General features: G+C 44.4%; 1 protein-coding gene across 2 annotated transcripts in view; it reads right to left on the reverse strand.

The window, feature by feature from the left end:
- Positions 1–8,074, reverse strand: part of NPC1 (NPC intracellular cholesterol transporter 1) — a 55,459-nt gene extending 47,385 nt beyond the window's left edge. For both annotated transcript variants that reach the window (XM_066247523.1, XM_066247522.1), the window contains exon 1: positions 7,846–8,074. In XM_066247523.1, the coding sequence (XP_066103620.1) occupies positions 7,846–7,902 (57 nt within the window). In that variant the 5' untranslated portion in view covers positions 7,903–8,074. The remainder of the gene's footprint in view (positions 1–7,845) is intronic.
- Positions 8,075–14,345: the final 6,271 nt, after the last annotated feature.

Genomic DNA, 14,345 nt, shown 5'->3' on the forward strand with positions numbered 1-14,345 from the left:
AGCTCTTACTTCTCAGACCGCACTGAGGGCCATTCCTCAGGGGACCACTGGCTGGGCTATCCTCATCTCTGCAGCCCACCCAGAACCCAGCTGGCATCTCAGCGATTAGATTTTTGGTCTCCAAACCACCACAGCATGGTGGGCCATCAGGACCTCATTGACAAAGAGGACAGATGCGCCTGAAGACCCTGGGCTGTCAGGGCAGCACTGACTGACAAGACCAAGGGCACACCGTGCAGTCAAGGGCTCGTGAGCAGGCCACTCACTTCCCTTCTAAGCAGAGCACTTGATAAGAGTAAGGTGTCTAGCTGCCAGCGGCCTTTCCTATGTTACAAGAACACTTGGTGAGGATTTCATGTCAATAAAGTAATATTTACTTGGGGAAGGAAGTAGTATGCCCCACCTATGTTTGAGGCCTGCCGAGCCAAAGGGGCACCTGATCAAATGTGAGTCCAGTTCTGGAGATGAATGTTGGTGATGGTTGTGCAAAAATGTGACATACGTCTTATCCCTGAAGCACACACTTAAAAACGGTTAATTTTATGTTATGTGTATTTACCACAAAGTAAAACATGAGTCCAGATGCCCTTTACCACCATGTAAGAGAAAAGCCTGGTGGCCTGGACTGCAGAGAGCAGTTATTAGGTATTCTTCTGACGTTAAACAGAAGAGTCACAGTTCACACAGGATCAAAGACTATGGGTCCGAGTGTCACTCGACATACCCAGAGTCTCTAATAACAGGTCTTGTTAAAGCTCTACCTGGAGATCCAATAATAATAACTCTTTATAGTTCATCTGGCGGTCACTGAGCTTTCTTTGTGAGCTATTCATAATCCTAAGAACTACCTTATTTAATAAGCATTTGAAAATGTTGCCAATTCCTAAAATGTTAAAAGTAAATTACTGGTTTCATTTTAATTACAGAATCAATACCCTTTTAGCATAAATACAGGCATATCTTGTTTTATTGCACTTGGCTTTACTGTGCTTCAACATGTTGCATTTTACAAATTGAAGATAAGACCCCCCACCAGCAAAAAGATTATGACTCGCTTTATTGTGGTGGTCTGAAACCGAACCTGTACTATCTCTGAGGTTTGCCTGTGTTTAAACAGCACAGTTAGTTGTATATGAAATAACACTGCAAACTCCTTATTTCTCCATCCCCCATCCCATTTCTCAGATTTAACCAGCACTGATTTATTAGATCCAGGTCCCTGGGCTTTTAGTTCCTCCTACAGACAAACCTGTGGAGCTGTGTACCCGCAAACACATGTAAGTGCAGTGACTCTTAAATAGGCTTTTCAAAAAGAAAGCTTGACTAACCTCCACAGTTGGCTTTGGGTTCGACCTGCCCTGCCGTTAACTGTATCCACCTGGGTCTCTAGCCACTGCTTTCTCCACAGGTTCCAGTCCCACCCATCTTAGAACATCCTCCCAATTACAAGCCTTTCCTAAGACTCCTTGCCTTCACTAAACGTAACTCTGACTCCTTTCTCCTGGTTCCGGTCCAGGTGCCCCCTCTCCCACCAGGTGAGCTGTCCCAGGGCAGAGGCAGGCCAGCCCAGGCAGCACTTGGCCAGTGTCCACAGCACCCACCCTCACGGCTCCAGTCAGCAGGTGTTCTGTGTCCAGAGCTCTGGTGAGTGTCATCCCTGTCCTAGGGCAGGATAAACTTTTCCTTAGAGAGTCACATATTGAATACTGTCGGCTTGTGGGCTGCAGGGTGTCTATGGTAAATATTCAAGTCTGCCTGTTGTAGCTCAACAGGAACCATGGATAATTGGTAAATGATGAGCGTGGGCATGTCCCAAGCAAACTTTATTCATAATGACGGCCACTGGCCAGGCCATACTTTGCCAGCTCCTGCCCTAGGATCAAGCAGAAGTTACATTTATGAGAATTACAAGGTGTACATCTGGGGCGAGGTCGCAAGAGTATTTTCTCGCTTTGTCGTGACTCCCTTCACAAGACCATAAAATCCTCAAGGGAAAATTCCTAGTTCTCACTGAATCAGAAATCAACAAAACTCATGAGTTGAAGTAGTTCAAATGGGTTATCTAAGAAGTTCAAAAATGATACCTGCTGGTTGTTTGTGCTTTTTCTCAGAATGCAGTAGTTGCAGGCTAGATCATCTCTACTTCTAAAGGTTAGGTCAGGTAGATATTTCACAACACGGTCCAGAGTTTAATTACTGGGTATATGACAGGACAGGAGAGCTTCTTCCAATAATGATAATAGCTTAGGAAAGGCTACATCTGCTGTATATGAGCAACTTTAGCAACTGCTAAATAGACTCTAATAGGGAGCTACGTGAAAGTATCATGTGGGGGAGCTGTGAACATCAGCATCTGAATCCTGTACTCCCGGCGGCCTTTAGAAAATCCTGCTGAATAAAGTACTAAATAACTCATATTCAAATGCTTACTGAATGCCAATAACATTTAGTAAGGCACAAAGTTATGTGATTTCTCCCTCATTTCTTGCCTAATTTTATCTCTCAGACCCCTATGGAGTAGTATTGCAACATTTTATAGGTAAGGAAATTAAGGGTCAGAGATTATCTGAGGTCACATGGCTCACCAGTGACAAAACCTATAATGAGAAGAGATTTTGAGCACCAAAATAAGCATTCTCCATCCTATACCCCCCCCCAGCAGCTGTACTGTTCAAACTCCAGCTCAGTTTGTACACAAGACATATCTTCAGATTTTTTTTTTTAAATTGTGGCAGAGACAGAGAGAGTCAAAGAGAGGGACAGACAGACAGGAAGGGAGAGAGATGAGAAACATCAATTCTTTATTGCAGTTCCTTAGTTGTTCATTGATTGGTTTCTTATATGTGCCTTGACTGGGGGGCTACAGCAGACCGAGTGACCCCTTGCTCGAGCCAACAAGCTTGGGCTCAAACTGGTGAGCCTTGCTCAAACCAGATGAGACTGCGCTCAAGCTGGCGAGCTCGGGGTCTCGAACCTGGGTCCTCTACATCCCAGTCCGACGCTCTATCCACTACGCCACCGCCTAGTCAGGCCATATCTTCAGATTTTGACAATGCGCCAGATATGGGCTTATAATCCTACATGTTCCTCTTTCTATATAAACTTGTCCACTTGTAGAAATAAGTACCATATATATAATTATATGAAATATATTGAATATATATATTTAAACAAGTATGTGCGAGAGACAGGAAGAGAGAAAGATGAGAAGCATCAATTCTTTATTGCAGTACCTTATTCATCAATTGCTTTCTCATATGTGCCTTGACCAAGGGGCTTCAGCAGAGCGAGTGACCCCTTGCTCAAGTCAGTGACCATGGGGTCATGTCTATGATCCCATACTCAAGCCAGTAACCTTGGGTTTCAAACCCGGATCCTCAGCATCCCAGGCCGATGCTCTATCCACTGTACTACCACCTGGTCAGGTCATTCACATCTTTTTAAGTGCATCTCTAAGCAGCTATCAGATCATGGCTCAGTTTCTTTCTTAGTACAACTGACTGTCCTCAACTTTTGGCCTGCACTCAGCCATCCCACCACAGGTGAAGCACAGGGCTGGGACACCTCACCTCTGCTGCTGTCCTGCATGCATTAAACCACGGCAGAACCTAGAGACATACCCAGCTCATGCTCCAGTGAGGGGACCAAACAATATGACAGGCCATTTGGGTTGGAGGCTGGTCTGGGCTGACTTCCATTAATGGAAATCTCTAGAACTCTGTTTTACAGCCAACTTGGGGTGAACATATCCACATAACAAAGAATAATTTGTGTGAGCACCAGGCACACCTGCAGATGGGCTCAGCTAGTCCTCACCTTACAGATAAAGTAGTCTGCAGTTTAAGAGACTCATCAAGCTCACACTACTAGTGAGTATTAGATATTGCTGAGCTCCAGCACCCCAGTCTGAAAAATAATCCAAGTCAAAAGATGAAAATAAAAGTATAAAAGTGGACGGGAAAGGACACTGCCTGCAGTGGGATATTCACAGTGCGGCAACTGAACAATGGGTGAGGCCAGCAGGCTAATTCCACCCCTGATTTATCACTGGCTTAAAGGAAACCACGGTAAAGCTAGGAACATGCCTTGAATGAAGTGCCTTACTGGCCAAGTGGAACATTTGCTGAACACACATTCAACTTAGTTTGCTAAATATGAATAAACTGATAGCAATATACTGAATTTGGATAGAGCACAGAAACCAGAAGAGAGTGGCCCCAGCACCCTGTCTGCCATTTATTAGCTAGCTATGTGACCTTGGGACAAATCTGAGTGCTAATACCCACATCTATAATACAAGAAAAACGGCATCACACCTATCTTAAAGGCTGTCCTGTGAGATCAAAGCAAGATCAGCAGGGTCCTAGCAATAGAAGTACTATGCAAAAATTAGATAAGTCTTTTTCTTTAGTTTCTTGTAAACTAGAATGTCATTTTAAAATAGCTTTACTGAGATCACTTAGATACCATAAAATCCAGCCTTAATAAGTAAAAGGGTTTTTTAGTAACCATTAGGTAACGTTTCCCTTATTTCCAGTTTTCCTCTTGTCCACCTGGTAAGCATTAACTGACCCACCAAAGGTCAGCTAAAAAATGGACTCCCTATAACATTCTTTCCTTGTCTTTACTATAGTATGCTTTGCATTGTAATTTTTAAAACATACTCACCCTTCTTCCCATCAACTATGCATAAGACAGGGATAGAAACTACTAACATTTACACATCACTTTACAGTTTGTAGACTGATTTCCGTAGTTTATTCCTTTGACCTACTTTTGTATTCTACACTGTGTCCATAGCAAACAGTTCTTATGTATGAACTTAGTGAAAGACAGTAATTTGAGTTCTTCTGTGACCTTAGGGACTGTCATAAGATAAAGAAAAAATTTTAAGGCTTCACTTAAATATCCCAAAGGCAAGCTTGAATCAGTGAGGGTTTTTTTTGTTTGTTTGCTTTTCTTTTAAGTTTTCTTGCCAAAGCAAATATTTCCAAAGACTGAAAATAAGAGACATAGTCCAACACAGGAAAACCAGTTTGGCCATAGTTGGCCATTGATTATCAACCCAGAAACGGCCTGAAAATTCAATTCTGACCTGCACTAGCCTCTGAATCCCCAACCCATCCTACCCTCTCATCTGAACCCAGGAAAGCCTGGGGATTTGGTGACTCAGTAAAGTAAAAGAGTCCTGGCTATACTGCAGATGGCAAAACACAGTTCTTGCCCTCAAGGAGCCTGCAATCAATTCATACTAGTTCTTTCTCTTTCGACAGGCATCCTGAAAAGTAAGCATAGTTGTTAATCCAATTTTACAGAGGAAGAAACTGAGGATATCTGGAGGATCACTGGCTAGCCCAAGATCACTCTTAGTAAGAGGAAGAGTCAAGACCCACATTCAGGTCTTTTAACTCAAAGTCTTTTGTCAGGCAGGGCATTCTAGTTGGGGGAACAGAATAACAAATGTTATAAATGATAGAGCATTTGAACTGAGTCTTGGAAGACGGGCAAGGTTTTCATAGCAAGTAGTTTATTTGGCCAGAGAGCAGATGACCTTCACCGAGCTGCCATCAGATTAGAGATGGTCTGATCCAGGCTTCTGTAGTAGGTAATGTGTCACCTTTACATCACCCTGAAAAGCATTCCTTTTGGGAGGAAGGGTTCCTCAGGGAAGAGAGATTCTACTGTCTTCATGACCAGAGCGATGCTTTGTTCTGGGACTGGGTAATATGACAAACACTGAAGGAATACAAAGACCTATTCAGCAAGTCATTTTCTTTCTGCCCACTCGCTAAAAAACAAAACAAAAAATTCCTATTTTCCCTTGATTACTTATATTAGTAGAATATCTGGTCACAGCATCAACCAAGGAGTAGGAGGGACTGGGAAATATTACCCACATTCATTCCATCTTCAGGAGGATATTCTCTAACACCCTCAGGCCAAAAAAAAGTAAACCATTCCTGATCTCAGGAAAAGCCATTTTAATGTCTTAATCCTACCCAGGCCTCACTGTGTTCCAAATTCCTCAAGAAAAAGCTTATAAAAATTACAATCAGGAGATTATACATATACTGTTTCTCAAAACTGCATATACTATTCAGGCGACTATATAATCATTCACTCTAGTAATGTTAGTTCATTATTTGTAAAAGTTAAAAATTAAGAAAAGCAAAAAATCTCTTCAAATGTATTTTAGACCTTCAAGGACAGTTTGTAATTCTGTGACAGAACTTTCTGGTGCTCAAACTGAACCCAGATGAGCTGTTATCATAGGTAAGAATTCTAAAAAACACTCCATCCCCCGCCCCAACCTCACCCCCCAATCTGTTCAGAAATTCTGAAAGCCTCTTGCAGACTTGAAAACAATTTATAAAATAACAATAGTTTTTCCAGTTAAGACTTCAAGGCATTTTGCAAGAGACTCGTGGCTAACGACAGACCTATCCCAAAAATCCTAGCAGGAGAGGAACTCTTTGGCCATCAGCCGGGATACTACCTCCACGTAAAAAGGATTTCAGAGTTAAATGAAAGCTATTTAACAATGTGAAGCCTTCCTATGAGATCCTGACCTAAAACTCTAGGGAAACTGGACAGCTGTATTTTCTTTCAGGCACATAATTGCTACTATTTGAGTGTTTATTAAAGTGATGAGGTCTCTCCATATATCATGCTACTTAACAACACTAATAATCCTATGAGGTATTGTTTATTTTCAGAAAAAGCTGATGCCTGAAACATCAATGTGCTCAAAGCCATTCAGCCCTTTTTTCCAAAATGTCTTCTTGAAACCTGCTTTCCTCGCTGCCCCTCGCAGGTGCACACTGCTGGGGTCCCTCGCATACACATACAAGAGGGAGGAGCCATAGCTCTCCTGTCTCCGGGGCATTGACTGACTGGGTCAGCATCTCCCATCTACTTCTGAGAACTACACAGAAGTTTAAGGAGAGGTTTATCTAGTCCCGGGAAAACCCTCAATCTGCCTCCCTGTGATTCACTACCCTCTCACTGCCCACACTCCTATATGTGGGCACAAGGGCACAGGAGTCCCAGAGGTCACTCTTTCATCCCGATCTGGCTTAATCAGCATTATATCCTGAGACGTCCCCCTTACCCTGCTCTCCCCGCTCCGTCCCCCAAGTTTTCAAAGAGAAAACTGTAGCCACAGGAACAGCAGTGTAACAAGGCTGACCCAGGGAGTCAGGCACCGATTTCAGGCCCCATTCTGTGGCTAGGTAGTATTGTGACAAGGGCATATTACCCCCAGATGGGCGTCAGTTTCCAAAGAGAAGGGAAACTGGTAAGAAGCAACTTGCGCTCTTCTAAAGACTAAGCTGCCTTATGTTAAAGTACCTAGGACTGTTCCAATTTGGTGCTTGACGAACTGTTTCCTTTCTTTACCTCGCCTTACACCTTTACGGGAGGAGACAAGGAAATAAAGCGGTAGGAGCTTCTAAACAAATCTATGAAGAGTTCGTATGTATGTGGCAGAATTAAAAAAAAAAAAAAAAAGTCAGGTTAAATAAGATCTCTATCCCTCTCTACTGACTGTCGTCCTTCCTTCGGATCCCACATCCCCAACCCAGAAATTAGGTGACCACAGCTGAAGTGAGTTCCAAACAGGCCAAACCAGTAGCTCCCAGTTGCCACCCTCTTTCTGATCGCAGGGAAAAGTGCGTGGCCGGAGAAAGAATCCGGAGAGGTGGGGTTCCCCAAGGACTCCATCGTTACAGCAACTTCCCCAGGACCAAAGCGCTGGACCTGCGCCCCTGCACTGCCTGCCGCTCTCCAGCATCGCTGCCCCGCCTCGTCCCCCACAGCCCGCCCGGGTGCCCGGCGGCCGCTCACCTGCGCAGGGCACAGCAGCAACAGTAAGAGGCCCAGGGCCAGGCCGCGCGCACTCATGCTGCCGCTGCGCGGGGTTGCGGACTCAGCTCGGCTCCGCTCGGCTCGGCTCCGCTCGGCTCGGCTCCGCTCGGCTCGGCTCGGTTGGGCTTCGCGTCACCGGCTCTCTCAGAACCCGGCGCCAGCCGACAGAGGAAAAAGAACTCAGCGGCGGAGGGCTACGCGCGCAGGTCAGGAAGAACGAAAGCGTCGCCAGCTCCACCCCTTTCTGGGCGTTGCCGCTGCCGCCACGCCCAGGACCCGTTTTGGGGGGCGGGGCCGGTCCAGGGGGCGGGACGGGACAGCGGCCACGCCCAGGACCCGTTTTGGGGGCGGGGCCAGTCCAGGGGGCGGGGCGGGGCCTCGCAGAGCCCTGAGTGTAATCAGACTCAACCATGTCACAGCCCGCCGTCTCTCAGAGCGCCTGCTCTGCACTTTTCTGGCCTGTTCCCGCTGGGGCCCGGCGTGGGTCAAGGGACTCCCAGACCAGGGCAATTTAACTTCTGGAATCCATGCTGGGAGAATATTTCTGGAGCTATACCGACCGTGTAGTTTCATGCTTTAAATGAATTTCTCTCCCTTTTCTTTTTCTTTGGTTGGGGATGGCGAGGTTTTAACCAATGGGAGTTCTGGGAGACTGTTTTTCGTAGTGAAACCCTCATTCCTCAGGGGAATACGTATTTATATTAGGTCCGAGTACCACTCCGATCAAATTCTCCCAAACCCCGTTGCCCAAAAGGAGTCCGTGCCCGGGCACTTCTAGCGAAACCAGGCGGTGCGGCGGTGCTGCCTGACGGTGTAGGGATCCGAGAGCGCGAGGGGCGGAGCGCGGCGGGGATGCCTCTGAGGCACCCAATCTCGGTTTCCGTCCGCTCCGCCCCTGTCCCGAAAAGCGCTGGAACCGCACCATCTGCTGGTGATGCCGAGCGGGGCAGAGAACCTGAGGCAGTTCGTGGGATGGGACCAGAATCTATTCCTGAGTTCTAGGTGAAGTAAAAAAACACAAAAATAAAAGTGTCCTTGTATTTTTGTTTTGTTTGTTTGTTTTTGCCTTGCCTCTTTATATTATTATAATCTTTTTGGACTTGCACTTATTTTTATTCTATGAATTTCTGATAACATTACCCCTCAGATTTCAATTATTGAGCCCATTCATAAGCATCAGCCATTTCCATTTTGAAGTTAAAGAAATAGAGGTAAGGACCTCTTCTCTCCACAGTGGACTCCAATTTACATGGAAAAGACTAAATATCCATCAGCGGCAATGCTCAAACTCAGTCCTAGCTAGACCATGATGTGAATAACATTCCCTTCCCTACCATAGACAGCTATTATCTTGCCTCCCCACCCGAGATGTCCACCTGCCTGGCTGGGCACTGAAACTACAGGGATGTCCTCTGGACCTTCCACGATGACCTCCTGGCTCTCGTCCAACTGTGTGTTCTGCTTCTAGTAATTGCACTGATGATAAAGCGGTATGTGTTACGGATGTGAACTAGAAGTGTTGTCATTGAATCAGCATCAGCATTATCTGGGAACCGGTTAGAAATGCAAATTTATGGGGTTCCACCCTGGGGACACTGAATCAGAAACTCTGGGGATGAGCCCAGATTGGTTTTAACCAGCCGTCCAAGTGGTTCCAATGCACACTCAAAGTCAAGAACTACAGCTGTAATGTATTTCCTGGGTAATGGATCCTCGTGGGCTAGCCTTCCAATTTTAGCAAAGTCCCTATGGAGAAAACAAACAAAACCCTTACAAGGCCCTGGCCTGTCGGCTCAGCTGTAGAGCGTTGACCTGGTAGGTAGAAGTACAAGGTTCGATTACTGATCAGTGAGAAGCGACCATCTGCTTCTCTCTCTTTCTCTCTCTCCCTCAGTCATGGCTTGAATGCCAAGTAAACTTGGTTCCAGGCACGGAGGATGGCTGGCTCCATGGCCTCACCTCAGGTACTAAAATAGCTCAGTTGTGGAGCAACAGACCAGCAGCCCCAGATGGGCAGAGCACCGCCCTGGCAGGGGGCTTACCTGTGGATCCCAGTCAGAGCCCATGTGGGAGACTGCCTTCCCGCCTCTCACTTAATAAAAAACAAAACAAAAAACCTTTACCAAATAATATGAGTAAAAAAAATTTTAAGCACCATATAAAATATTTCTGTGATGGGCAGAAATTCTGACGCCTCATAAAATATGTTTACCAGTCACAAAACAGTAACAAAGATCTTTTAAGCATATATATATATATATATTTGCTCTGGTCTGTCTTTTGTACAGGTTCAACAAATGCCCAAAAGCCTAGGGTGTGTGTGTGTGTGTGTGTGTGTGTGTGTGTGTTTTTAGGGTATATTTTAAAAATATATATAAAGGGTGAGAGAGGGGAAGGGAAAGAGAGAGAGAGAAGCATCAATTCACTGTTCCACTTAATTGTCCTATTTAGTTGTGCACTCATTGATTGCTTCTCCTACTTGCCCTCACCTGGGATGGAACTCATGACCTCCACTAGGATGACACTCTATCCACTGAACAACCTGGTCAGACCTAAACTCTCTTATTTCTAAGTGACATATTTTTTTTTCTGATAACAAAGAAATCCATGCTAATGGCTGAAGCTTTGAAAATACACAGAAATTGAGAGAAAAGAACAAAACCGCATTTATAATTCCACTATTATGGATAATCTGTGTCACGTTGTGGCGTATTTTTCTCCTTCTATGGAAATTGTTTCAACATGCTCAGATCCTAAGAAAGATACTTTTTTCTTGTTTGTTTAAATACTTAATACCACCACCCATTAAATACACCATTAAATACTGATTACATAACAACAAATGACAAAATGAGAAAAAAATGAAATTATTAGACATATGCGTCTTTATGAGTATGCAAAAATATCCCCCAACAGAGTTCTATGAATTTGAAAACATATCTATAAATATAATATATGGACTTTTCAAACAAGTGGAAACATACAGTATACATTTTGCAGCTTGCGTTTTTACATTTAGCAATATGCTTTATTAGCAATTTTTTTAAATGAGTTTTACCGGATTTCATAATATGTACATAACGTTTCTGAAGCCAACAATGTAGGTCAGTCTCAGAACAGAGCCTAAGTCAATGAAATGTAGTTCACCAACCAACAAATATTTCAAAGTAATTCCCCTCAAATTGCCTTTCCGGTACAGTGAAGGGTTTGTATGGTTCCAGTAATAGCGCATAAATTTACCTTTCCTTTTCTATATGCTTCTTCACCTTCCTGAGCTTGTCTGGAGTCCACAAAGCTTTGAATCTTTCTGTGCCTCTGCATTCCTCATGGTTCTGCATCACAGAAGTCTAAACACTGTTCTACATTTCCTTTAAGGAGGGAGATGGGGAGCATCGACCCAACACAAAATTCTTCTTACTTAGCAGATGGAGGGGAAAGTTTGGTTTGTTACTTTTGTTGCTGGAAACAATGATGCAATGAACATTCCTGCACCTAAATCTTTGCAATTATATACAAATAGAACTGTTGGGGAAATTGACATATTATTGGATCAAATGAAATAAGCATTTTAGTTTTGATAATTACCAAATTGCCCTCCAAAGAGATTGCAATTTACACCTTTGCTAAAAACATATGGAAGTACCTGATTCTACCTTCTTGCCAACACTTACCTTTGCCATTCTGCTAGGTGAAAATGGCATCTGTGATTTTACTTCATAAAATATTGTGATGCTTAATTTGTATTTTATTAATTATAAGGGAGATTAAGAATCTTTTCATACACTTAGAAATTACTTTATTTCTTTTTTTTTGTCTTCTTCATTTTCTAGTAGTTTTTTCCATAACTGTAAAAGCTCTTTATTTATTAAGAAAATTAACCTATCAGTCCATATGTATTGCAGGTTTTTTTTTTTACTAATTTACGAGTTTTCAGTAATATAAGAATTATTTCATGTTTTCCTCTAGAGTTTTAATGATTTCATGAAAATAATAATCCATTTTGGGATTACTTTGCCATAAGGAGTGAAATAAGGATCCAATTCCCTTCCTCTCCCCAGAGCCCAGGCAATCACATGGATACCTGCTCTTCTTAAAGTCATCATTGGGTTTTTTTTTTGTTTGTTTGTTTGTTTTTTGTATTTTTCTGAAGCTGGAAACCGGGAGAGACAGACAGACTCCCGCATGCGCCCGACCGGGATCCAGCCAGCATGCCCACCAGGGGCGACGCTCTGCCCACCAGGGGGCGATGCTCTGCCCCTCTGGGGCGTCGCTCTGCCGCAACCAGAGCCACTCTAGCGCCTGGGGCAGAGGCCAAGGAGCCATCCCCAGCGCCCGGGCCATCTTTGCTCCAATGGAGCCTTGGCTGCGGGAGGGGAAGAGAGAGACTGAGAGGAAGGAGGGGGGGTGGAGAAGCAAATGGGCGCTTCTCCTATGTGCTCTGGCCGGGAATCGAACCCGGGTCCCCCGCACGCCAGGCCGACGCTCTACTGCTGAGCCAACCGGCCAGGGCTCATCATTGGTTTTTGTGTTGCCAAATCCAAGGATAACACATTTGTTCTCATCTCACCTGACCTCTTAGTAGCATTCAACACAGATGACTACACTGTCCAACATAAAACATATTCTTCTTTACCCCTCACTTTCCTGGGTCACCTCATTGGCATCTACCATATCTCATCTTCTAGACTAGGGATGTGCTTTGATCACTATAGTCATGTTAATAAAATTTTGTTACATAACTTTAGTTTCTTCTAATATGGAAGCACTTTTTGTCTTCTGCTGGCTTGGAAATTTCAGAGTAGACAGTGATTCAAGTGGGCAAAGAAAAAGAACGCCTAAGTTCTAGTGGACAGGGGAGATTGTTGCATGACACGATGCTGTCTGCTAAGCAAGGTGGACCTGGGCTAGATGGAGGCTGCCTCCCGCAAATCTCGCTTAGAGACCGTCTAATTCTGACTGATGTTCATTCTGACATAAATCAGTACCCTCTCTTGCCTCCCTCTATGTACTGGTTCTTGGGACAGATGGTTGTCATGACCTGGTTAAGCATGTAATTTCCTGTATCTGGTAGCATTCATGTGCTAGTACCCATGACTGTCCCGTCCACCCCTTTGGTACATGCCAAGTGGAGCTAGGATTTATTTCGTATTGCAGCCACCCAAGACATACCCACATGTAAGTTTCCATCAATAAACTCTACATAATTACCAGGCTGGAGTGGCAGGACTCTTTCCTCAGTCTTACCCTGACCTCTGCTTACAGACGGAGATTCTCAGTCCTGGGGCTTTCCCCTGGATCTGCATGTATGAACACTACTGCACAGATTGCAGGGTTACCTAATTTATTTATTTATTTATTTATTTATTTATTTATTTATTTATTTTTGTATTTTTCTGAAGTTGGAAACGGGGAGGCAGTCAGACAGACTCCCGCATGCACCCGACCGGGATCCACCCGGCATGCCCATCAGGGGGCGATGCTCTGTTGCATCCAAAGTCATTCTAGCACCTGAGGCAGAGGCCACAGAGCCATCCTCAGCGCCTGGGCCAATTTTGCTCCAATGGAGCCTTGGCTGCGGGAGGGGAAGAGAGAGACAGAGAGGAAGGAGAGGGGGAGGGGTGGAGAAGCAGATGGGTGCTTCTCCTGCGTGCCCTGGCCGGGAATCGAATCCGGGACTCCTGCACGCCAGGCCGACGCTCTACCATTGAGCCAAACGGCCAGGGCCCTTGCCTAATTTCTAACTTGAAAGCTGAAGTTCAATAATAGGAAATGGAGATAACTCTGGGTCTTCGGGGTACTAGGATGTGACTGACTTCACCTGATGATTCCTGAGCCTGTTGCTGATGGGCTGATGTATCTGATCCTTCTTCACTTTGCTTACTTGTATTTTTTTTTTATTTTGCTTTTCCCATTGTAGACTGGGTGACTTAAGCAAAAGGTGTATATCTTTATATCTATGTTTCTGGAGGCTGAGAAAGAAGTGTAAGAGCAGGTGTCCATCAGTTCAGTTTCCAGTGAGGAACCCACTTCCTGGCTTAGAGAGGGCTGCCCTCTCATCATGTACTCACTCGATTTGTCCCTAGTGCCTGTGTGTGCAGGGAGATCTGCCTTTGTCTTTCTATAAAGTCACCAATCCTATTGGATTAAGGCCACACCCTTATGGCCTCATTTAACCTTAATTACCTCCTAACAGTCCTAACTCTAAATACAGTTACATGAGGGTTAGGTTAGGGCTTAAATGGTGAATTTGGGGGGACAGAGCTCAGTCCGTAGCACCCCTCCTTTTGCTCAGGGCTGTATTATGACTTGTGGGCACCAGGAGCCTTTGCCTTTGGGGCTCCTTCCTTCTTCAAAAAAACAAAACGAAACAAAAAACTAGTTACGATTATATTTTGTAACTGCATTGGTATGAAGACAAATATAATCTAGGCTGGTTTCATTACTATATATTAATTATTATTATATTCGTATTTTCTTCT

The sequence above is a fragment of the Saccopteryx bilineata genome, chromosome 11, assembly GCF_036850765.1.
Source record: "Saccopteryx bilineata isolate mSacBil1 chromosome 11, mSacBil1_pri_phased_curated, whole genome shotgun sequence".
Taxonomy (NCBI): Eukaryota; Metazoa; Chordata; class Mammalia; order Chiroptera; family Emballonuridae; genus Saccopteryx; species Saccopteryx bilineata.